This window comes from Prunus dulcis, chromosome 6 (genome assembly GCF_902201215.1).
Source record: "Prunus dulcis chromosome 6, ALMONDv2, whole genome shotgun sequence".
NCBI lineage: Eukaryota > Viridiplantae > Streptophyta > Magnoliopsida > Rosales > Rosaceae > Prunus > Prunus dulcis.
In genome coordinates this window covers 9,040,118-9,064,421 of record NC_047655.1, presented here as the reverse complement: position 1 = coordinate 9,064,421, position 24,304 = coordinate 9,040,118, and the positions used below count along the sequence as shown (strand labels likewise).

Here is a 24,304-nt window from a genome sequence, read left to right as displayed (position 1 = left end):
GGCAAGCCTATAGCCTATAGCAAGTGATAGGAAACTTTGAGAAGCTCAATGGTTCTACGTAATTTTGAATTTTAATCTACTTTTTTTTTCTTTTTTCTTTTTTTTGGTAATTAAGTTGATTTTCATTGATATCCTGCACTTTGTCTATTAACTATAGCCAGAGATGAGAGATGTTTTTACTGGGGAAGTTAGGTATATTTTTCTTCTCTCTAATTCACTGGCCCTGTTTAGTGTTAAACTGCTAGACATGGAGTGTAGAGAATAAGTAGTGTGTCACAAAATGTGATCATTTTCTTGTTTGACTGCTGAGATTATGGTGATTTGGGTCTTCCCTGACTGCAGCTGACTGATACTGAAATGCCTCTCGCACATGCTTCAGTGTTTGTCCATTGGAGGATGCAATACTTGTTCAATTGCTACCAAATTTGGATACGTGACAGTAGATATCTGTAGGAACATCTTTCATGGAGAAAGCAACTTCATTTGAGTAATGGAAATATACTGTCGGACACAATGCAGCTGACTGCAGCTATGCCTGATCATGCTTGGCCATGTTTTTGGCTATATTCTTGTTCAAAGAGCAATATCTCCTATTCTAGGGCAAAAATGCTATTTGGGTCCAAACAAATTCAAATTAATTCCATAGATATCCCAACTTGATATATTCACATATAATCAGAAACAATACAGAATTTTTACTACTAAAAACTTGTGTTGTGGAGAAACTAAAGAAAGCAAAGTTACAGGTAAAAGAGGGGAGAGCCAAAGGGATGCACAATAAAGAAAGAAGATGCATAACCTATTCTATTCTCTGATGCATGATGGTGCCCACAGAAGTAGACAGACAAACTGCGTTTCATGCCACTTTATCTTTTCGAGAAATTCTAATTGGATGATGATGATGTAACCACGGTGTCGAAGCGAGCCACTAGGTTGTGCTCTGTTAGGCGGTGGTATGTCTTGTTCAGTTGATTGAGTCTCTTTTGGTCATCAACAGTAATAATAGGCTGCATGGTTTGTAAGTAGGTAAGAGCAATTATCACTGCACCGAGATTCAACGTGAGCAAATGATAAGTTACTGTGCACTGGTACCATGGACTTTATTTTGCTTAAGAAAATATTAAGTCATGGGAAGTGATAAGAAATCACATAAAATTATTTCAGCGTGGGGATAAAGGTAGTGATATACCATGGCAAACCAAACACATACATTTTATACAAGGAAATCTGGAATTTTCTGAGCTACATATTTTCACTGGTTACATTAATAGTGGCCATTGGATCTAGGAATATGGACGGTTTACATGATTGTCAAGAAAATGTAAATGCCAGATAATTACCAAAACAACCAATACGAGATTATGCAAATATAAAAATAAAAAATAAAAAAGTCTAACAATATAGCTTTGTTGGAAGGCCGCTGCCAAGTTTGAGTCTAATTTTCCACATTTATGGCCGCTGCCAAGCTTTGTTGGATCTTGACCCCCTTCGAATAAAGACTTTATTATATGGCACGTATATTTCTTCTTCTTCTTTTTTATTTTTTATTTTATCTTGTATGGAAATAAGAATACTTACCTCAACGAAAGACAGCAAATGAAAGCCAGGTCAAACAAGACAGCCATAGAATACATTTTCCTTTTGGTGTGAAGTAAATTAAATATTTAAGGGACGAACTTTAAAATTAACTGTATATATTATATTATCAAACTATTTATTAAATTATTAATTTATTAAAAAACAGTGAGTGGCAAATACTGAAAGTCTAGGTCATATATGTGGAAAGGATATTGTTTGACATATCTGTAAAAATAATTAATCAAAAGTGCAAAAAGAAAAACTTATGCACACATGTCTAACTGCCATTAACAAGAATGTAGGAGTTGCTACTTACAGGAGAAGGAGAGAAGTATTTCCTTGTAATAATCTCCTTTTAAGTCAAAATTTTTAAAAGGCTTATTATCACAAAACATCGTTGAGGTTTACGAAACTATCAGATTGCATCCTTAATGTTTTTTTGTGTCACTTATGGTCCTCAAGGTTAGTATGTGCAATCACAAATGGTTCCTGACATTAGGGTCTGTCAAAAACTCTGTTAGTTTGCTATCGTGACATACATATATATCACAAAACATCCCTGAGGTTTACACACTTATCACAAATGGTCCTTATGAATTTTTTTTTTTAAAATTTAAAATTCATAAAATTTTGGTTTTCTTTTTAAAATTATTTATAAATGAAAAAACAATTTATAGAAGGATTTTAATCTTGAGGACCATTTATGAACCCTAAACCTTTAGTTTTTTTTTTTCATTTTTAAATTTTATGAATTTTAAATTATTTTTTAAAAACTTCATTAGTTTGTTGATGTGGCATATATATGGAGCCTACATCTACAATAATATAGTGTCACATGTATTTAAAATTTAATATATATTTTAAAATAATTATAATTCATAAAATTTTAAAAAGAAAACAAAAATTTTATGAATTTTAAATTAAAAAAATTTCGTAAGGACCATTTCTGATAGGTGTGTGAACCTTAAGTATGTTTTGTGATATACATATATGCCATGTCAGCAAACTAACGGAGTTTTTGACGGAACCTAACGGCAGGGACCATTTGTGATCATGCATGCTAACTTTGAGGACAACGAATGACAAAAAAAAACACTAAGGATGCAATCTGATAGTTTCGTAAATCTTAAGGACGTTTTGTGATAATAAGCCATTTTTAAAATAAAGGTTGGTGGACATCACATAGGGCTAAAAGTCTAGGTAATATTGCTAGTTCAAATTTTCTATAATTTAAAAAAAAGGTTAGGACAGTGAAAAGTGTACTGTGCTAGCTATAAGTAAAAGGGTTGGGTTGAAAATTCGAAATGTAGCTCTCTCACTCCTTACAAAATCAAAATCACGAATTCCCTGGAGCTTGAAACTTGCTTAATTAGAGCTAATTGCTTTCTAATGTCCATCCTTCCATTATAAATAAGGATCCAAATATAATTAAGTAGATCAAGCATAATGGAGGAGCTGCTCATGATCCTAATTAGTTCTGTGCTTGTGTGTGTACCTCTCTACTACTACATTTTTAAGATTCGTGTCAACGGCACGAAAAATGAACGACTTGATCAGCATGAACTCCCACCGGGAAGCACAGGCTGGCCAATCATAGGTGAAACCCTCGAGTATCTAAGGACAGGAAAAAAGGGTGTCCCAGAAAAGTTCATAGCAGACAGGAGGAACAAGTACAAGAACTCTTCCTCCTCCTCCTCCTCTGCGAATTGCAAGGTCTTCAAGACATCGTTGCTGTTCGAAGACATGGCAGTGCTCTGCACTGCCGCTGGAAACAAGTTCCTGTTTGCGAACGAGAAGAAGTTGGTCAAGTCGTGGTGGCCGCCTCACTTGGACAAGCTCATATTTGCCGACTCTGCTCCTGACGAGAAAGCGAAAGCATTCATTACCGAAGAGTCCACGCGATTTCGCAACACTATGGCCCCATATCTCAAGCCTGCAGGTCTCCAAAAGTATGTTGGGACCATGGACACTTTCACCAAAAAACATCTGGATATGTACTGGGAAGATGGAAAAGATGATGATCAAGTGATCAAGGCTCACCCTCTTGCAAAGAAGTATGCTTTCACAATGGCATGCAGGCTCATGTTAGACACAGAGGATCAACAAGTATTTACCGAACTAGAAAACCTAATGAAGGATTTGTCTTCAGGGTTCACTTCATTGCCAATCGATCTGCCCGGCACGCAGTTTAACCGTGCAATTCGAGGGTCCAGGCAACTCCGGGAAGAAATTAAGAATATTGTCACTCAAAGGAGGATACATCTTTCCGCTCGTAAGGCACACGAAGTTGTTGATGGTTTAGATATTTTGTCCAGCTTGATCATGGACACAAGTAGCGACGGGCAAGGGCTGAGCGACTCGGAGATTGCCAGCAAGTTGTATGGCGTTATAGTTAGTGGCTATGACAATTTCAGCAGCACGTTGGCTACCATTGTCATGTATCTAGCAGAGCTTCCTCATGTCTATGATGCCGTCCTTAAAGGTAACCTATAAAAGCATTTATTCTTATGGATTTTAATAAATATTTATATAAATAAACACATTGTTGCAAGTATTTCAACTAATATAATAGTTTACGTACTTGAATGAAGATATTGTCAATCAAATCCTTGATTAATTATTTGTTTTGTAACTAAGAAATTAAGGATTAATTTGTGGGTGGATAATGAAACTGAAACAGAGCAAAGGCAGATTGCAGAGTCAAAAGCAGCAGGAGAGCTGTTGAACTGGGCGGATATACAAAAGATGAAATATTCATGGAGCGTGGCATGTGAAGTTATGCGATTGTTGCCACCAAATTCCGGGACTTTTAGGGAAGCCATTTCCGACTTCGTCTATGAAGGATATCTGATTCCAAAAGGAATGAAGGTAACATAAAATATATTTCATTTATAATTTAAGGAATCTTTATTTACACTCCAAAAAAAAAAGTCATAATTCACTCATTAAAGAGCAATACATTACATTTTTATAAAAGAGAAGTACAATATAATTGTTTTTTAGGGACAATAAGAACTCACTGAGTAATAATATTATGTCACTGGAGTATTGCCAAGTACAACGGGTGGATATTTATTGATACTATATACTCAACACGTGGAAACTTTTAACATCGTGGTCCACCCATACTACAGAATTAAGATGGATGGATTAGCAACATATTGACCGTATACTAGGGCGACAGATATTGGACTGAATGATATTGGCTTAATTTAAATTATCTTTTCTTGTGGCTTTAATTTTTAATTAATTTGTATATGTACGTATGCATGGATGGATGGATGCAGCTGAACTGGAACGTGCATTCGACACATAAAAACCCAGAGTACTTCCCAGATCCAGAAAAGTTTGATCCGTCGAGGTTTGAGGGACAAGGACCACCTCCTTACTCATTTGTTCCGTTTGGAGGAGGACCTCGGATGTGTCCAGGCAAAGAATATTCTCGATTCAAAATGTTGGTGTTCATGCACAACGTTGTAACCAGATACAGATGGGAGAAGGTTTTTCCTGACGAGAAATTCGTGTGGGACCCAGCGCTTGTTCCTACCAAAGGACTTCCAATTCGGGTTTTTCCTCACAATAAATCACAGTCCAACTAGCAGCGAATTCATGGATGGATGAACCTATGAATATTATATATGTATTGATCGATGCGATTGTATTTGGTTTTGCTGTTATGTGTGTGATTTCAAAATAAAAAGATAAAGACTATCTTTTTAATCTCAAAATGAAACTCATCAGTTATATACACCCAATATTTAATTTCTATCCATGAACGAACCCAATATTTAATTTTTTTAATCTCAAAAAATCCAAGGCGGCTGCTGAATGGGTGAAAATAAGCCGCCTTATCCATGAACGATTCATCGACTCGGATATTTTTTAGCAGGAATTAATTAGAGTCGCTCTCTATTTGTCTTGGTGCAGTTTTTTCCTGCTTGCTTCGCTTTCTAGCTGCTGCACGTTGGTCTAATTTTCCACATTTATGAGCCCAAGTTTGAGTCTAATTTCCCTTACTATTATGAGCCCAAGTTTGAGTCTAATTTTCCACATTTATGAGCTCAAGTTTGAGTCTAATTTCCCTTACTATTATGAGCTCAAGTTTGAGTCTAATTTTCCTTACTATTATGAGCCCAAGTTTGAGTCTAATTTCCCTTACTATTATGAGCCCAATTTTGAGTCTAATTTTCCACATTTATGGCCGCTGCCAAGCTTTGTTGGATGTTGACCACCTACGAATAAAGATTTTATTATATGGCACGCATATTTCTTCTTCTTCTTCTTTTTTATTTTATATTTTATCTTGTATGGAAATAAGAATACTTACGTCAAAGAAAGACAGCAAATGAAAGCCAGGTCAAACAAGACAGTCATAGAATACATTTTCCTTTTGGTGTGAAGTAAATTAAATATTTAAGGGTGCTGTTAAACGAATTTTAAAATTAATTGTGTACAAAATAAAACAAATGTAATTTTAATAATTACACCCTACTTATTATATTCAACCATAATCAAATGTAAGCGAAAAAATATACTTTCAAAAACATTAGACAACCATTGCAGAGTTTTGCAGGCCGTTTAATCCATAAGAGTTCCAACCTCCCACTCAATAAACATCATGTAGGATCACTGGAAACGTATGGTCAAAATTCAAATGCAAGGATCTCAATATAATTTTAAAGGATTATTCTCAGGTATCCTAGTGAAACAAAGAAATCAATAAGAATATAAAATATTTAAGGTAACCAATAATATCAAAGATCAGGAAAAGCACACTCACCATATGATGTTCACTGAACAGTATTCATCCTTGACATTTTGACCAATTAGACCTTGATCATAATAAGATGGGTTTAGTGGTCTGATAGTGTTCAGCTCATGAATGAGTTTGGTGTTATTTGATACCGTGTATTAGGTACTAGGGATATTTTTAATAGTTAAATAGGATATTAAGATGTACTTAAATCATATAGTGTACTCAATTAATTTTAATTAGGTTTCGTTTAACATCATCTATATTTAAACACAACACATATATACTAATATCTCTCGGTGGTGATTTTATACTCCTATAAACAAATTAATCATGATTTTTTTTTTATCATTATTTTATTTCTTTGGTTCACATAGTATAAGTAGCACACATTTGAACAACAACAAAAAAAAAAAAACAATGAGTGGCAAATACTGAAAGTCTAGGTCATATATGCGGAAAGGATATGTTTGCCTCTTTTTTTGGGAATTTCATACAAATCACAGTTTGACATATCTGTAAAAATAATGAATCAAAAGTATAAAAAGAAAAACTTATGCACACATGTCAAATTGCCATTGACAAGAATGTAGGAGTTCCTACTTACAGGAGAATGAGGGAAGTATTTTCCATGTGGTAATCTCCTTTTAAGTCAAAATTTTTAAAATAAAGGTTGGTGGACATCACATAGGGCTAAAGTCCATTTCATATCGAGTTTTATTATAATTTGGGCTCATATACTGGGTATTATAGTAAATCTCCCTAACTATTTTGTCTATTCAGATTATTTGTAAACAAAACACCACTCTAGGCTGTATAAATGTACAAAATTCCTTATGGTTTTAGCAAATTCCTTATGGTTTTAGCAATAAACAAAGGTTGAAGTTGATATACAAAGTATGATGCATACAATATGGTTGACAACCGTCATGAGCTAGCTCTTATATGGCATACATGTAATTATACCGAAACAAGGAAAATTACTGTTTTTAGTCATTTGAATGCCTAAGATGAACTTTACCTCTTTTTCTATGTCAGCTATATATGGACAGTTATATTCACTAGCGGACTCAGGAATTTTTCAACAGAAGTGCAATGTTTTGGCTAGTGTAGTCATGTTTAAAAAAGTATAGATTCACTCAAATAAAGCTAAACAAGATTTTCCTTGATTGTCATGACTCATAATGAATATTATTCTTCATTCAAAATTAATATTCAATTATATATGTACTGGAAAAATTAATATTCAATTTTCCATGTCAATTCTCCATAGGGTCCAAATTCTGCGTAATCTTCTTGAGTTCATATGGATGCACTCCACCACTCCAAACATCTCTCAATTAATTCATATGGGAGCCAATTGAAATTTTAAGTTTCAGGTTATTAACAAATATAGATGGATAGAGAGAGGGAACAAATTAATGAATTGTGGTGGGTTTTTATCTTTAAAGAAGGAATTTTTGAGGTTTGTGGGGAATGCCGGTGGCCTACGGGGGTGGAGTGACATGAAAGTGACCAGGTTGACAAACGCCACACGGCCAGTGGGCCATAGGGAAAAAAGGCCCACCCACGGCCCCATAGAAAACTACAGCCCTTATTCTTCTTTTTCATCATTTTTTTTTTTTTTTTTGCCTGGATTTAAAAAAAACAAACAAACAAATGTGTGCTGCGCACAAGTAGCTCAGCAAAGAACAGAAAAGAACAAGTCGCCCAGTCATTTAATCAAACATTTGGGGGGCAACTTCAAGATAGACCAAAGGGGCAACTTTCGGTGATTCCAAAACTTTTTTCGATGAGGAGAGATACAGCTGCACCTCCTAGCACCTCTGTAGGCCCGCCACGGATTATATTCGCTGGAATAGATAAGTGAGGCCACATACAACACCGAATGTAGTGGTTTTATGAATCCTCTTATGTTTTTAGTTCCTGATGAGCTAGGTCTTTAAGATATAAAATGGATTTTGCGTATTGTCTTGCAATAGTTGTGGTTATTATTTGTATCTTTTATTGTTTACAAGAGTCCTTTGTAAGGCTATGATCTTATAATGCCCTTTTATTAGTGAAATTGATGCGGCTAAAAAAAAAAAAAAAAAAAAGATGTGTTAAAAATACCCCTCTAAGGTATATAGATTTGAACAACAAAAAAATGTTACATAGAAATATATGTTGCATCCCTCTTTTTATTGTCAATGGGATATAGTCCAGTGAAAATGAGCCTTGACTTACAGACTAATGGTCTCAGATTCAAATTCATATGACATTTTGGTAGTATGTAAGAAACCCATTCTCCTTTGTAATTAGACTGCCCCTTGCATGCACATAAAAAAACATAATTCTGGCCAAAAATTAATTGGACAAAAAAAAAACAAACAGCACATAATTCCCCATGATTTTTTGCAATAAACAAATAGTTGAACGCTGGACTTGAAGGATAACTATCAATTTAGTTTGATATAATATTGGACAATCGACCAAGAAAAACAAGTTAACCGACCAACTTAATAAAAAAAAGTAGATGAACCTCTTATTTGTATGAAGTAGATGCGTTCACATCTTGGAACCTTAGATGCCTTCATCTCCCTCTATTCAGTTTATCAATTTTAGAGAAGACATCAATAGATTTTGCAGACAAATTCACCAACAGAATCTTCAGAACACCCTAAAAGGCCCATTTTGAGAAAACAAGGGGCCCCAATTTGTGTCCCGTATTACTGTTTTTTAAAATCTTAATTGGACGTTAATTACTTGCCACTCGTTGTTTCATCCTTATCTATAATACAATAATGCAACATATTAATCAGCTGCTTCTCCCACTGGTCTTGATTAAGATGCCATATTATCATCTTAAATTTTTAATCCATAAGTAGTTGAACAAATACAAGGACATATACGTTTTTTATTCCGATTCTTGCAAGTTCATAAATATTTCAATGTTAATAGACTTTACTCTCATTTAGATTTGAGAATTAGTAAACACTTCAATGTTCTTGTACTTAATTTTCATTGACCCCTATCCTTTTTCTTAGAAAATTAAGAATATTAACTTCTTTTCTTTTGCTAATTTGCCACCGTCTAAATCCTTAACATTTACTCCAATTTGCTGTTAAATTTAAAAGCAAATTGGTCATTTAAAATGTAAAAATAATTAAATATTGTAAAATAAAATAATATGAAATCTAAAATGAAAAACAAAAAACCATTTTAATAAACAAGCACCCCCTCTCTCTCTAGGAATTTGAAGTACACTCTGTCAACGCACTCCGACAAGTCTTCAATAAAATCAGGTGAGTCAGACTAGGCAAGTGTGAAAACGACGTGTTTCACATTGAGGGAGGTGAGGGCTCAGAGGTAGTGGATGAACTGGATGGAAGTTAAGAGGTCGTTGATTAAAGGGTAGAGGTGCTAGGTGGGGTGGGATTGATCGGACAGTTAGGGATAGGATGACGGATTGGACGACAAAAAAGGATGGGGCTTGCGAATGGGTCTTGGGAAAGGGGGTGGTTAGAGCATTCATAATGAGCTCTCTAAATCATCTTTTTAGACAAATTTTAGGGAGGAATCGTAAAAATGCAACTCCAACCACGCCCTATCCACATCTTAAAATAGGGAGTCATCTAGGAACTTCTAAATCTGAGAAGAGAGAAGGAACTCCTAGTGGCTCATTATAATTTAATGCTACTTTATTTAATGAGTATTTCAAACTTTTATTTAATACTAACTCTTTTTTATTTTATTTTTTAATAGAGATGAACCAATCAAAAAAGAGTTATAGCATTTATGACCCTCCAAATTATGGAGTATGGTTGGAGTTGAAATTTTTTAGAGAGCTCCTAAAATAGTTTTCTTATATTTTTAACTAAATTTTAGTTAAGAAAGAGAGTATCAGTGTGAATACTCTTAGGTTATATAGGGGAGAAAAAAACAAGGTGAGTGGTGGGGATAAGGTTTTTTTTTTTTTTCCTTTTTATTCTCTCTTGCTTCTATTTTTAAACATAAAATTGGATGAAATGTGGAGAATTTAAACGGCAAATTGCCAAAAAAAAAAAAATCATACCATTAATATATATATATATATATATATATTTTAAATAATAGGGGTCAATTGAAAGTTAGATATCAATCACCACTTTAGCCTTTCCAAAATGCCATTGTTAAGGGTAGAACCCCTATATAGGACCTGATGTGGACTCAGCCCCCCCCCCCTCTCTCTCTCTCTCTCTCCCACGTCAGACTCAGAGAGTTTGAAAACGACGTGTTTCACGTTAGGCGAGGTGAGGGCTTGGAGGTAGTTGCCATACTCAATGTAAGTCAAGAGGTCATTGATTAGAGCAACTCCACCCATTTGCCCTTAGCCATGGCAAGGGTGGAGCTAGGGCAGCCACTATTCACGTGAATAGTGGCTGTCCTTGCAAATAGTATTTTGTGTTTCCACCCATTGTCATGGCTAAGGGCAATTACTATTCATTTTTTTGTTTTTTTTCACAAATTTTTTAATAAAAATAATTAATTTAGATAATATTTTTGGGTTCGTACATATCAATATTTATTATAAAATTCATATCTCAATCGGATAAAATTTTGGTATTTATAGAAAAAAAAAAAAAAAAAAGTATTTTTTTGGTATTTTTTTAAAAAAAATTCAATTTTTTTCATTTTTTTATTGCACAAAAATTGGCTGCCGTTGGATTGGAGAAAAAAATCTGATCGGAGAGCCCAGAGTGCGACACGTGGACTTTTAGTGGTACTGTAGCGCCAGACACTGTAGCGGCACTGTAGCGATAACGTCAGCACTAAAACGAGGGCTGGAGCTCGGGCCAACCTTGCCCTGGGGCCAGCCCAGGTTGCTGGGTCCCACCTTGCGCTCAGGCTTGGGCTGCGCGCTGGAACACCTTTTTTTTTTTCTTTTCTCCCCTAGCCTCGGGCTGGGCTGTCCGCTGGAATTGGTCTTAGAGGTGGAGGTGGTGGGTGGAGATGGGATTGATCGGACGGTTGGAGATGGGATTACGGATCGAACGACGAAAGGGAATGGGAATTGCGAATGGGGGTTGGTGGCATAACTGGGTCTGCGTCTATAGGTGATGGGGATAGGGTTTTTCTTATTCGTTTTTATTCTTTGTTTCTTCATCTTTAAGATCAATTGAAAGTTAGTTACAAATCACCAGCTTAGCCTTATCAAAATGCCCTTGTCAAGGGCAGAGCCACATAGGACCAGAGGTGCCCCCCTCCCCACAAAGTTAATAAAATATTGTGTAGATGGGCTCTCACTAACTCGATTATCAGAAGAAAAATCGAAACGCACCTAGTCCAACCCACCACATTAGCCAATTCCTTCCATATTCAATAATCATAATCTTGAAAATAGTTTAACATCTATATTTTTTTTTTTAATGTTCATTGATAATTTTTTGGCTTCATTTTTATTAATTTTCTTTACGTATGTGGCTATTATGTTATATTTCTATTGTTGAGATATTAGTTTCTGAAAACATTCTAAAACCTAAAGAACTATTTTGTTAAGTGCCCAATTTATTTTGTATTATTTGACTTTTTATCTATATTAAATGTGTTTTCTTCTTATTTCAGGGGTTTCTCTGTCTAATTTTGAGTTGAAGTGGGGTGCCTCTCAAGAGTTTCTTTATTATTATTTTATGGGTTCTTTCTCTATGCTCTCTACTAGTTTCTGTTATTGGTTTGTCTTGTCATTTTTGCAGGTGTCAAAGGACTATGAGCTTGCTTCATATAGAAAGTTTATTTTGACAATTTGAGATGTTCTGTGGCCTTCTCCTGTGTGTTGTGTTGTTGGTTTCTATTTGGGATTTTCTGTTTTGTAACGGTCTTTGTTATTTTATGTTGAACTCTCTTGTTATTCCACGACATATGTGACACTAGTCTTTCTTACCTTAGGATTTGTCCCATGTGATTTTCTTAGGAAGGTTTTAATAAGGTTACTGTTTGCATGCCGGTGTTTGTATGCCTCTTTGGCTTATCAATAAAATCTTTTTTTTTTAATTAAAATTTTAAAATTTAAAATTTTTAAAAATTAAAAATAAAATCTGCAATGGGAGTGCATGTTAATGTAATAATAAAATTGCCCTCATGTTTTACGCTTAATAAATTAACTCAATCTGAAGAAAAGTGAGGGAAACTGATACAAGATAATCTCGGGGTGGGCTAGTGAGTAGTCCAATACATACGCTGATACAAGAAAATCTAGAATTGGGGCTTCACATTTCACTGGTCACATTCACATATCAACATACACAAGTAGAACCACTTCAACTTAATAATTGGGGCTAATTTAATTATTCTAGGACGTTGACAATGAATTACAAGTTTGGATCAAGTAAAGCAAGAGGTAAATCATGCACATATTGCAGTTTTATACCTACTTGACTAGTGCAAGGTCACTAGTCATCTACATAAAATAAATAATTACAAACTTTTGACTATATCGTTAACTGGTCTTCCTTTCGAAATACAAGTTTTTACTCTTACTTCACTGGTGTCCTCTTACTAGTCAACTGTACTAAAATTATGAGCATGTGTTTTGGCTGATTCATTTTAACTCCCATGTGATTTTGTTTCTTTTTCAACTATGAGTTGATCACTTAGGCTGTGTTTGGTATGCCTCATTGAACTGGACTATGCTAAATAGCACTTGAAATTTATATTTGGTAAAAGAGGAGACTAACTTAAATGAGATTGTATAGTCCAAGAGTAAAAAAACACCAAACTCACTCGTGCAATACAATGAGGATGAAACGTGGTTCGCAAAATAGCGAGCGTGCTATTTTGAATGCATGAGTCTGACCAATCCAATCGCAAGGCCAAATCTCTCTCTCTCTCTCTCTCTCTCTCTCTCTCTCTCCCGCCACCAATCCAATTGCAAGACCAAATCCATATCCAAGCTTCAAGAATCTGCTGATAGGGATAAGTTTCAGGATCTGTTGTTCGCGATAATGAGGACGTTTATGGAGGCTTAGAACAATGACAACAAGGCCACAAGATAGGAGGCTCTCGAGTTGTTGATCGAATTGGCCAGGACCGAGCCCAGGTTCCTCAAGTGGCAAAGAGATAATGGGTTGGGGAGGGGCGGATATGTGGGGGTTAAGTCTTGGTCGGGGAGGGTCAATGTGGGTGGTGGGTTGATGGTAGATTTTTGGGGGTTGATTCAAGGTCGGGGAGAGAGAGAGAGAGAGAGAGAGAGAGAGAGAGAGAGAGAGAGAGAGAGAGAGAGAGAGAGAGAGAATGAGGTTTTTTTTAATTTTATAATATTTTTAAAGATTTTTAAATTTTTATTTTCACACATGAGCCCTAATTAAATACCCCTGATTAAATTTAAATATTTTTTAGGTCAAAATCTCTAATTACATTTAAATATTACAAGAATTATTTTTTTGACATAGGTCTTTATTATTTTTACAATCTAGCTTCTTAGTCCGACACAACACCAAACGTAAGTCAGTACTTAATCCAACTTAAGTCAATCCGAGTTAATCCAAGACAGTTCCAAGATTTGGTCCAATCCTCCGTACTAAACGACCCTTAATATTATGTCTTATTCGTCTAACTGTACTAAAATTGGCTTGCCCAATTTTAGCAAAACCATTAGTGTTTGCTCTTGGTGGATAACACTCTTATTACATTGCTTTTTGACCTAATTTTCGAGAGAGTGTTCACAGTATGAAAATGAATTTTCAAAGTTTTTATCTATAAAATCTATCTGTTTTAAAATCTGTTTTTTTTCAACTTTGCATATCATTCATATAATCATTTTTAAATTATGTTTTTTCAACTTTGCAATTTGTATCGACTCCTTTTAAAATGTCATGTGATGAATTTATGATAATGATGTGTTGTTAATCTGTTGAACACCTTCAGTTACATTTTCAATATGCTTTTAACTGGAGAAAAAAAAAATTGTGCAAGATATGGGGGCTGAAGCCCAATCCGATCACAAGAGGATTAGATTGGCTTAAGCTGCTTTTTGGATGAAGAATCATAAATCGATATATATGAATTGGGTTACGGGTTGAGATCAAACCGATTCAATTAACCCGTGCTCACCCTTACTTATAACTCTTTGAATAACATTGACACCAACGAACTAAAATTATATAAAAAAAATCTATTTTCTCATTGCAATTTGAAAACTGTCCATAACTATTAGTAATACAGTATATAAATTAAGATTTATCATTGCTAACACATGTAAAACTCTCTTTTTTATGTATCCATCAAATTTCATTAAGATTAGATTGCATCTAATTTGAAATCATTTGGTTAAGGACATTCAAAGTTAGCATGTGAGAAATACTATTGAAACCGAAAGTTAGAGCTAATGCTTTGGGTAGTTGTAGACTGCAGTAGGTTATGGTGGCAGCAGTGTCGGTGGAGCAGAAAGTCTCTGCAATTTGACCTGCCTTCCCTTGGGGCTTTCTGAGCAAGCAGGGCATCAAAGTAAGGCCTTATTCCATGCACGAGGGGTGCCTTTAATTTCCATTTTGGATCTTTCTAAAAAAAGCCTATTTCTACAATTCACTCTACGGAAAAAAACAAAATTGCATAATGTGACTAGAAAAAATGCCCTGGCTTTACCCATTTTTACAGCAAGGTAATAAGGTGGGTAGTAAATTTACAGAGGGACTAATTTGTTTGTGAAAGGGACTTTGTTTATTTTTTTTAGGTATCAGATGAAAGTGACATTGTTGAAATAATAATGATCATGCCTTATACACGCCATGGGGTCAGAAATGTCTAACCAGCACGTTATGTCAAGAATGAGGACAGACATTATTACTCCTAAAATAAGTGATTGCGCGGGAAGATAGGTTATGGCGATAAATTAAGATCTTTAGTCTCACTCACACTAATTAATACAAATATTCTTAATCACTCGAATTATATAAACTAGAGCTTTTAATTAATATTGTGAACAAAATCATTTGACTAATGTAAAAGAGTAATACTAGATAGGGAGACCATATTCACAGACGGCCTAATTATGCGTTGCAAAAAGCTGTTCTTCTTGGTATTTTTTCTTAGAAAAATATTGTATCACCGTAGCTATATAAATCTTCCACTGCAATAGTTTATTTCCCAAAAATTATAGATCTCATAATTCATCATACCTTGGCCTGGCACACATATATATACTTTCTATCACCCTTATAAGATTCCTTAAAGATTGTATGTGACATATAATCCATGCATTAGGGTCCAATAATATACCCTGGACCTGGAGCACATGACGAGGACATGGAGAAAAATCCAGCAACAAGAATTGCATTATAGAATATATTCATCACATAGATCAAAAATTCAATGATGGTAACCTAAAGCCCTGAAATTTCAAAAAAAAGGAAAAAAAAAAAAAAAAAAAGGGCAAAAAGGACCCCAGCCATCATGTTCATGTGAAAAAGCAGAGTTAGGACAAAAGCTATGGACAAATTTTTACTGTGTGGTTGATCTATGTAGCCGAGCAGTGGGTCTGTAGCCCCATCAACATTTGTACCTTTGAAAAATATATTGGGCAATAGATATTGTTGTCCCAAGAAAAGGAGAGGTCCCCAAGCCAGCCTTTTCTGATTGATTGCCTCCAAACAGGGTCATGGGGTGTGTGACAGAGGACAGACAAGACTGTGGAGGTTGACACACAAACAATATTGCATAATGTAATGTGGATATAAATTATGGGGTTTGGTCATTCATTTTTGCTTCATGGGTAGTGCTGTTGATTTGGGAAATAATAATAATATGGGGGAGTTCAAGCACTTGGTGATTGTTAAGTTCAAGGAAGATGTGGTTGTGGATGATATTCTGAAAGGGCTGGAGAATTTGGTTGCTGAGATTGATGCTGTTAAGTCCTTTGAATGGTAAGCGTTTCTTTAGACTAATGTTCTTTTGTCAGATATTTTATATTTAATATGTTATGTTGCGAGACTGTCATTTTAGAAAACATTTCTACGCATGATATAGCTAATTAGAAAACAATTTAGACCCCAACAGGCATTCCATTTCCAATTGATACTCTCATACTAGACAAAACAATGTGTTTCAGGGGACAGGATCTGGAAAGCCAAGAGCTGCTTAGGCAGGGATTTACCCATGTCTTCTTGATGACATTCGACAAGAAGGATGATTATGCTGTGTTTCAGAGCCACCCTAAACATCAAGAATTTTCAGCAATATTTTCAACAGTTATAGAAAAGCTTGTGCTGCTTGATTTTCCACCTACTCTTGTCAAGACACCACCCAAGGCAGCACCACCAGAAGCACCACCAGAGGCACCACCAGCATGATCTAGATGTGCTTCAAAATTGCAAATCTATGTACTCCATCAAAACAGAATATGATGTATGCTGTTGCTTGTGTGTTTTTTCCTTAATTAATGTTTGCTTACTGTTTAATTATGGGATAAGTCCATGAGTTTTAATGTAATTTTCAACTTGTGTGGAAATATATATATTATGGTCATTTTGCCCTTCATGAGGATCATGAAGACATGAAGACATGTAGTTTAATTTCTGGGATTTGGTTTCTATCCACTTCGCTAATATAAATATGGCAAAAGGTGTTAGATATATGTACTTTTTGACTTCCAGTCGTGGATGGTTCGAGCAATGGAACAACTACTTGCTATGATCAAAATTCAAAGGCCCCATGTTAACAATTTTGTCTGCCACAATATCTTGTCAAGAGAGAGATATTTTGAAAGAGTAAAAAAAAAAAAAATAAATGAAGAAAACATTAGCAAAAATAAATTTCCTGCTGAAAGCTCATCAAGGTGCCATTTTGTTTTGGGGAACTAGTAAAAGTTTTACGGTTCATGCCCTCATCGTATGCAAGATCTTAAGGTAAACTCCAAATACATACAACAATTACCCGCAAACCATAATTATGGCTCATATTCATTTGTGAGTCATAATTTACGATGAAAAAACATATAGCTATGATGATCTATCAGAATCATATAACTTTACCAACAGTAGGGATAGACAGGAGGAGATCAAGCAGAATCTAAAGGGTGGAGAAAAGTCATATTCCCTTGGGCCACTGGAAAGGAAAGGGGAACTGCAAAAGGAAAATACATATCCCTGTTAAGATGCCAAAAGTCCACAAAAGCCATCAAGAGATATATTCCTCCGCAGATTAAAAGTTGATTCCCTGTTATCTTGTTCTTCTCTGTTTCCTTTTAATTCTAGTGGGAAACAAAATAACTCCAATAATGCAGTTCATTTGAAAATGCAGACAAACAAGAAACTCTGCATCCTACATCCTTTCCTTCTGCTACTCAATTTCTGGTTAGCAACTTCAATTCCTCAAGATGCTTCAACAAGCATTTGTGACAAATTCAAGATTCAAACACCCTTTTCAAATCCAAATTCAACTGCATTATCCCGTTTAAATCGAACAGTCATCTGCAAATCTCAGAAACTATACCATAGTAATAGAACCTCCAACAGCCTCTTCCCAGTCTCCTACACTAACTACAAATGTAAAAGTCTGATCATCTCCAACCCTTCTTCTTCTTCACTCCACCATGTCTCTCCCTTAAACCTCTCCAACTCACTTTTACTCTACAACTGCTCAAACAAAACACCCTCATCATCATCACTGTTTCAAAACTTCACCTGCTTACATGCATGTGGACTTGCATCCTCATCTTGCTTACTAGTTGATGATGTCACAAAGCTTGACGTGGGATTTCATCCAAGAGATTTGAATTGCTCATGTTACAGCAGGGTGCAGAAGAGATCTTTAGATGGGAGCTATGAAGCACATAAGTTGAGAACAAGAGTTTCTTTTGACATCCCTGACCACATTCCCAATATCTGCGACGAGTGTCAAAAGCCTAATGGCAATTGTGCTGCTGGGTTGAAGTGCATATGCCACCCTAAAGAGTGCAGTAAGTTTCCCTATTCCATAACCTCTGAATATGTTTATATATAAATTATATATGAGATCTATCAATTATTTCAAAAATAGTAAGACTTGGTGTTTCCAATGGGTTTTGCAGAAAACAAAGTCATATCAAGGGCTGGATCCATCAATGCTTTGGGTAACATCCTGGTCTCTTTGCTTTCTCTTGTAGCACAAATGGTTTTGGCAGACAATCCCTGATGCAAGGAAATTATTAAGACATAATATATTGGTCTTGTTTTTCTTTTATTTGTAGCTGTTCAAAGGATCTTATTACTTTTAGATTTTTCTTGTGACAGCATTATGTATTATAGAGAAACATGATATCAATTATAATTCAACAGAAATTGAGAATAAAATGAATCTTAAAGAAAATTACAGCCTTTATGATTTTCTGTAAGATACAATCTGTTTCACATGAACCTAATCAAGATCAAGGATGGCGCTATGCTAAAAATACTTGAAATGACAGAAAATAAGAGAAAAGAGAATTATATTCAAAACTCAACAGCATAATCCTGGAAATGCAAAATGTGACCTTTGCGAAAAGCTACAAGGACGCAATCAGATGGAGATGATACACACGCTACCGAAGTTTAATCAGTTACTTTCCAAGAACAAAAACCAAGACTCATCTCTCCCTTAATTTTCTAACTAGTGGCAATACAGGAAACAGAAATTTACCCGCAAAATCTTTAGTACTTGTAATCCTTCACATGAAGACTCTCCGAAGCACCATCTCCCAATGCAGCATCCCCTTTGTAGGTACCCAAAGTAGCTTCTGAATTAGCTTTGCACCTACCAAGGAAGGCAACTCGTGCCTTCTCCACATTTTCATCCTTTCCAGCCCATGATTTCAGAGTGCTTTGCTGCAGAGCCCGGCCAAAAGAGAACGAAAGTGACCAGGGTTTCTTGGTATTTAGCTTATTCATAGCATTCAAGTTGAGGGTAGCTTCCTCCTCACTCTGCCCACCAGAAAGAAACACCACGGCAGGAACAGCTGGAGGAACCGTTCGCTGCAATGCCCTTACGGTATGATAAGCCACCACCTCAGGTGAAACCTTCTTGGCATCTGAACCTGGGGTAACCATGTTTGGCTTCAAAAGAGTACCCTCGAGAATGGCATGGTGTTCATTCAGCGCTTTGTAGCAAGCAGCGAGGACACGCTCGGTCACATCTGCGCACTGCTCAATGTCATGAGATCCATCAACCAGTATCTCTGGCTCAACAATTGGTACCAAGCCATTCTCCTGGCAAATGACAGCATAGCGAGCCAAGCCATTGGCATTCTCATGTATAGCAAGTTGGGATGGCTCATTTGGGCCAATCTTGAGCACAGCACGCCACTTAGCGAAGCGGGCTCCAGCTTCATAGTACTCCTGGCAGCGCTGGGCAAGACCATCAAGACCCTGAGTTGTGGTCTCACCATTAGTTCCAGCAAGCTCAACAGTGCCCTTGTCCACTTTGATCCCAGGGAGGACCCCTCCTTCCTTGAGGACATCAACAAAGGGTTTTTCACCAACTGTTTTCTGGTAAAGGGTTTCCTCAAACAGGATTACACCACTGAGATATTGAAGTGCACCCGGGGCGCAAAAGAGGAGCTCACGCAGGGCTCGCCTGTTGGACTCATTGTTCTCGACATTTATACTTGATAGACGCTTGCCGATTGTTCCAGTTGATTCATCTGCGGCTAGGATTCCCTTCCCGGGGGTACCAATGTAGGCAGCATTGGCTACAAGTTCATCTGTAATACATGAATAATGTTATTTAGGGTCTCCCTAAATAAGCTATGGTATTAAAAGCAAGAGCATTTGAATCTGCGTCTCATATGCTACTTGACATGAAGCCACTAATTCTTAAGAAGAACATACAAACACCGATCTCCACATCTTGAGGAATATATGAATGCCAAATTATTAAACAAAAGTACAAAACAAATCAAACCAAACACAGTATGCCTTTTGTTATTACATTTTTTATTTTCATTCCTTGAACAAAATAATTGAATTTAATACCCTTACTGATCACCACCTTCGTAACTAAGAGTAATTTCAAATTAAAAATGAAGAAAACAACAATGAACTGGACAGAGAAGGAAAAAGAAAAGAACAAAACCCATGTAAACAAAAAAAGAAGAAACGGAAAATGAGGGAGAGAACGAGAGGCAATGCAAGTACCGTGATACTTTCCCTTGAAGCAGGACATGGCTCGTTGGTATTCTAGTCGAGAGAGAAAGAGAAAGATATAGAGAAGCAGAAGGCGCAGAAGCAGAAAGATAGTAACTCTGGGGTTGGGCTATTTCAAGATTTAATTGCGAGAGAAAGTGTTAATGGCTGATGACTAGGACCATGCAAGTGACGCACGAATGCAGTGGTGGATGTTGATGCCGGAAGAGATTGCAACGCTTTAGGTTGTTTCTTTGACTGTTCTTTGTCCTTCTTTCTTCATTTGTTTTGTGGTATATACGAGAAGAAGCATTGGGAGATATTTACGGATGGATGGAAATCACAGAAAATTATGGCATACCCTTTTATTTTGGATCGGGCTCCTCTCTGCTCTGACTTCATGGGAGTGATATGTGTGGTAACAGAATCGGTAGATGTATGAAGCTGAAGTTCATAGCCAAAATATAATGGAACGCAAAGTTATTAAAACTCGAATCTGAAGTTTTAAGCTGAAGTTCATAGCCATCGATAGTAAAATTTAAAATTATGAACTTGAAGTTCAAAATCAAAACTATATTGACAATGTTCTAACATTCTATTATCACATTGAACTGGAAGTTCTTTAATTTATTAATTCACTTAGCTGCTTAAGTTTTGGGAGTGTATTCAATTAAAATTTTAATGAATTTTAAAGAAGTTAGAACTTTATGGATTTTATTTGACTTTCATAATGGATTTTAAAGAAGTATCTACTTTGATGTTGATGACGGTAGTAGAGGTGGTGGTGGTGGGGATGGTAAAGGCATTCATGGTGGTCAGGAGAGTGGTGATAATGACCATGTCAAGTGGTGGCAATGGTGGCAGTGGTGGTGGTGGTTGGTGGTGATGGCGGTGACGGCGGTTACAGTTGTGGTCGTGGCAGTGGTGGTAGGTGGTGGTGACGTAGGGGTGGCGGTGGTGGTGGTGGTGGTAGTGGGTGTAGTTCGGTAGAGCGGATGGTGGTAGTGGTAGTGTTGGTGGTGGTGATGGTGGCTGCGGAAACAATGGTGATAGTCATGACAAAATGGTGGTGGTAGAAATGATGAAATCATATCTTAAGAATAAAAATAATATATCTATCAAAAGACTCAAATCAAACCTAAAGTTTTAGTAAATGCATCTTCTTTATGTTCCTTAATTTGTTTGGGCCTAATATTTGCGAGCTTAAGTGCTTATCAAGTTTAGTTTAATTCGTGGCTTTGGGCTTGATTTTGTTTTGTCTTATCAAGAACCCATTTGAAGTTTCAGTTTCAATAAGAATTGTGAATTAATATTACTTTAAGCATACGTTGACAGGACCCGAATCAAATTCCGCTTTGGAATTCGAGTCGAACCCTATGCGTGTCCGACACTTGGCGAATGTCGGGCACAAAAGACCTATTTGCCCTTTTTCTTAAAATTTTGATCTTGACTTCTACCGAAATTTCGGCAGAATCTCCCCTATATTTTGCTCAATCCCAAAACTTACACCTGTCAAACAAGCATAAATATCCAACAACCAACAGCCAGCACTTCAATAAACTTGTCAACAGTTCCATTCCCTATCTAGGGCAATATATCAGAGCAATTTTGATATCTTATGGATCACTTAATTGTTTTACATACCAACACTTTTGAACCAGAAGGCACGGAAGTCAAGATGGCCCGGTGGTGGATGTCTTGTGCACGCTACAGCCTGGGGGCGCAAAACAGTTGAAAGTGTGAGTGGACCAAAAATAAAGGTTCATAAAATATCTAAGAATATACTAACCCCCATTGTAAGAATAGTGAAATAAATCTAAACACGTAGTCTGCATTTAAAGCATACTAAACTCAAGGCATTATATGTAAATCATATTCGAACTCGATACTTCTCGCATAAAAGCAAAGAAATCAGATACCGTTGAGTAAAACTGAATATCTAAATTATCTTTGAAACATATTAAAATCAACGCAGTTACATATTTATAGAAATATATGCAATCGTTTTCAAAAGCAATAAAACTTGCATGAAAACATTGGAATCCAAATTCGCATAAAAGCACTGAAATCAAACCTGTATAAAAGCAATGTACTCAAAACTTGAATTAAACACTGCAATCAATCAAAACTACCACTCGGATGTACCCCTGTAATTCCGTCAATTCCCCTGGCAGGTCTCGGCGACACAAAGTCTATCCGAGCCGCAAACTGGCAGGATATAGGGGACTATAGTCAGCCTGATCCGCTGGCAGGTCTCGGTGACACAAAGTCAACTCGAGCCGCTCTGGCAGGATTCAGGGGACCGTAGTCAGCCTGATCCGCAATCCTGGCAGGTCTCGGGGACACAAAGTCAGCCGAGCCGCAAATCCTGGCAGGTCTCGGGACACCAAGTCTGCCGAGCCGCAAATCCTGGCACTCACGGTCCGAGCGTCCCCGAAACTCGTGAGGCAATGTCAAGTGCACTGACAGAACTGTAAATAGACTGGATGTCCGTAGACATCGGTCCATCTGAGGGTAATCACCAAAAACGGGTACATGGTGGTCTTAAAAATATAATATCTTAGAAAGAATCTGCTAAATAACTGCATTTCGGTAGATCTGAAATGAAACTGCTATTTCTTCTAGTAAAAGTCTCAAACTCTGCTTTTATCACTTTTTAGCATGCTCAACTAAGCAGCATAGAAATAAAAATACTTTACGGCATAAATCATACTCGGAAAATATTCCATAAAACTTATTCAAGTTCAAGTAATGAAATTTATTCATAGAAACGCATTTATGAAAACTCATTTATATAGAATCATATAAAATCATTTATATAAACTCATTTATATAACTCATTTATGTAAAATCATTTATGGAAGAAAGTCCACTCACTCCTGGTCCGAGCTTGCTAAACCTCCTGACGATCTCTCCTGCGGGCCTGTCTGGTCCCGGATGCCTGGGTAAACCATCATGAATATTTAATTAATAAAACTGATCGGGGTAACCTTTTAAGTAAAACCCTGACCCCCGACTTCTAGAAGTGCGTGCACTAACTTTAAAGTCATTTTTCTGCCCACTTAGGCATTTTAGATATTTAAAATCGTCTGAAAAGACTCGAGTCTTTACTAAGCGATAAACTTCCACCTTGGTCGATAACGAACCCTGTGGGGTTCACGACCTCCAATGACCAATCTAAAAGTTCTTCTAAGTTCCTCACCTTTAAGGAACCACATCCTGCAAGTTTGGTCTGAAACTGATGATCGGATTGACCACGATCGTGAAATCATACAATTTCCAAACCCTAGCCCCAGGGTTCGTGATTTCGGAGTATCCGGGACTCCAATTCACAATCCGTCGAATCCTACACGATTCTAAAATTATTTGGAACAACATATCCAAAATTGAGCGCGATCCAACGGTTCGGTAATATTGAACCCGGAAATCGCACAATATGGAAAATCCGTTCGGGGCTCAAACGGAATCCAAATTGAGATCCGCAAAATCCTACGCGCTCGTGACAACATAAGGATTGCAACAAGACACAGTGCCACTGCACCACCCTCGTCCACGAGCTCCAGCACGCGCCGGCAGCGATGGGTGTCTAAAGCGATTTTGGCTCGCCGGAAAAACTTCAAACCATGGCTCCAAACTCCTACCCTAGGTAAAACACCATATTTGGAGCCACTTTTGTTCTTGGACCTACCCCAAAAAGTGACTGGAAGTGGCCGAAAATAGAGGCCGAAAATCGGCTGAAACTTCAAGTTCAAAAATCCGATGGCTACACTACAAATCGATCTAATCCGACCCAACAGGCAGCTAGAAAAGCTCGAGAGGTTCAAGATCCATACCTGGGTCTACGGGAATGGTGGCCGGAGGAGGGAGATCGGAGGCTTTGAAGTTT

At 36.7% G+C, this 24,304-nt stretch overlaps 4 protein-coding genes across 4 annotated transcripts; 3 read left to right on the top strand and 1 right to left on the bottom strand.

Annotated features, from left to right (window-relative positions):
- Positions 1-3,540: 3,540 nt before the first annotated feature.
- Positions 3,541-5,177, top strand: LOC117630226 (beta-amyrin 28-monooxygenase-like). The gene is made up of 3 exons (XM_034362972.1): positions 3,541-4,060; positions 4,259-4,446; positions 4,866-5,177. The coding sequence occupies exons 1-3, from the start codon at positions 3,541-3,543 to the stop codon at positions 5,175-5,177; spliced, it is 1,020 nt and encodes a 339-aa protein (XP_034218863.1).
- Positions 5,178-15,834: 10,657 nt separating this feature from the next.
- LOC117631722 (stress-response A/B barrel domain-containing protein At5g22580) lies at positions 15,835-16,916 on the top strand. The gene is made up of 2 exons (XM_034365004.1): positions 15,835-16,206; positions 16,392-16,916. The coding sequence occupies exons 1-2, from the start codon at positions 16,052-16,054 to the stop codon at positions 16,630-16,632; spliced, it is 396 nt and encodes a 131-aa protein (XP_034220895.1). The 5' UTR covers positions 15,835-16,051; the 3' UTR covers positions 16,633-16,916.
- Positions 16,917-17,202: 286 nt separating this feature from the next.
- LOC117633003 lies at positions 17,203-18,628 on the top strand. Its single transcript, XM_034366661.1, has 2 exons — positions 17,203-18,239; positions 18,351-18,628. Exons 1-2 carry the CDS (start codon positions 17,576-17,578, stop codon positions 18,452-18,454), a joined length of 768 nt encoding a protein of 255 aa, XP_034222552.1. The 5' UTR covers positions 17,203-17,575; the 3' UTR covers positions 18,455-18,628.
- Positions 18,629-18,926: 298 nt separating this feature from the next.
- Positions 18,927-20,509, bottom strand: LOC117633002 (fructose-bisphosphate aldolase 1, cytoplasmic-like). Its single transcript, XM_034366660.1, has 2 exons — positions 20,431-20,509; positions 18,927-19,997 (listed from the first exon to the last, which is right to left on the bottom strand). The coding sequence occupies exons 1-2, from the start codon at positions 20,456-20,458 to the stop codon at positions 18,949-18,951; spliced, it is 1,077 nt and encodes a 358-aa protein (XP_034222551.1). The 5' UTR covers positions 20,459-20,509; the 3' UTR covers positions 18,927-18,948.
- Positions 20,510-24,304: the final 3,795 nt, after the last annotated feature.

Coding starts and splice junctions, on each gene's coding strand:
- LOC117630226 (XM_034362972.1), top strand. CDS start 3,541: ATGGACACTTTCACCAAAAAACATCTGGATATGTACTGGGAAGATGGA. Junction 4,061..4,258: donor CTATGATGCCGTCCTTAAAG/GTAACCTATAAA, acceptor AAACTGAAACAG/AGCAAAGGCAGATTGCAGAG. Junction 4,447..4,865: donor TGATTCCAAAAGGAATGAAG/GTAACATAAAAT, acceptor GGATGGATGCAG/CTGAACTGGAACGTGCATTC.
- LOC117631722 (XM_034365004.1), top strand. CDS start 16,052: ATGGGTAGTGCTGTTGATTTGGGAAATAATAATAATATGGGGGAGTTC. Junction 16,207..16,391: donor GCTGTTAAGTCCTTTGAATG/GTAAGCGTTTCT, acceptor AATGTGTTTCAG/GGGACAGGATCTGGAAAGCC.
- LOC117633003 (XM_034366661.1), top strand. CDS start 17,576: ATGCAGACAAACAAGAAACTCTGCATCCTACATCCTTTCCTTCTGCTA. Junction 18,240..18,350: donor ATGCCACCCTAAAGAGTGCA/GTAAGTTTCCCT, acceptor TGGGTTTTGCAG/AAAACAAAGTCATATCAAGG.
- LOC117633002 (XM_034366660.1), bottom strand. CDS start 20,458: ATGTCCTGCTTCAAGGGAAAGTATCACG. Junction 19,998..20,430: donor CTTCAAGGGAAAGTATCACG/GTACTTGCATTG, acceptor CATGTATTACAG/ATGAACTTGTAGCCAATGCT.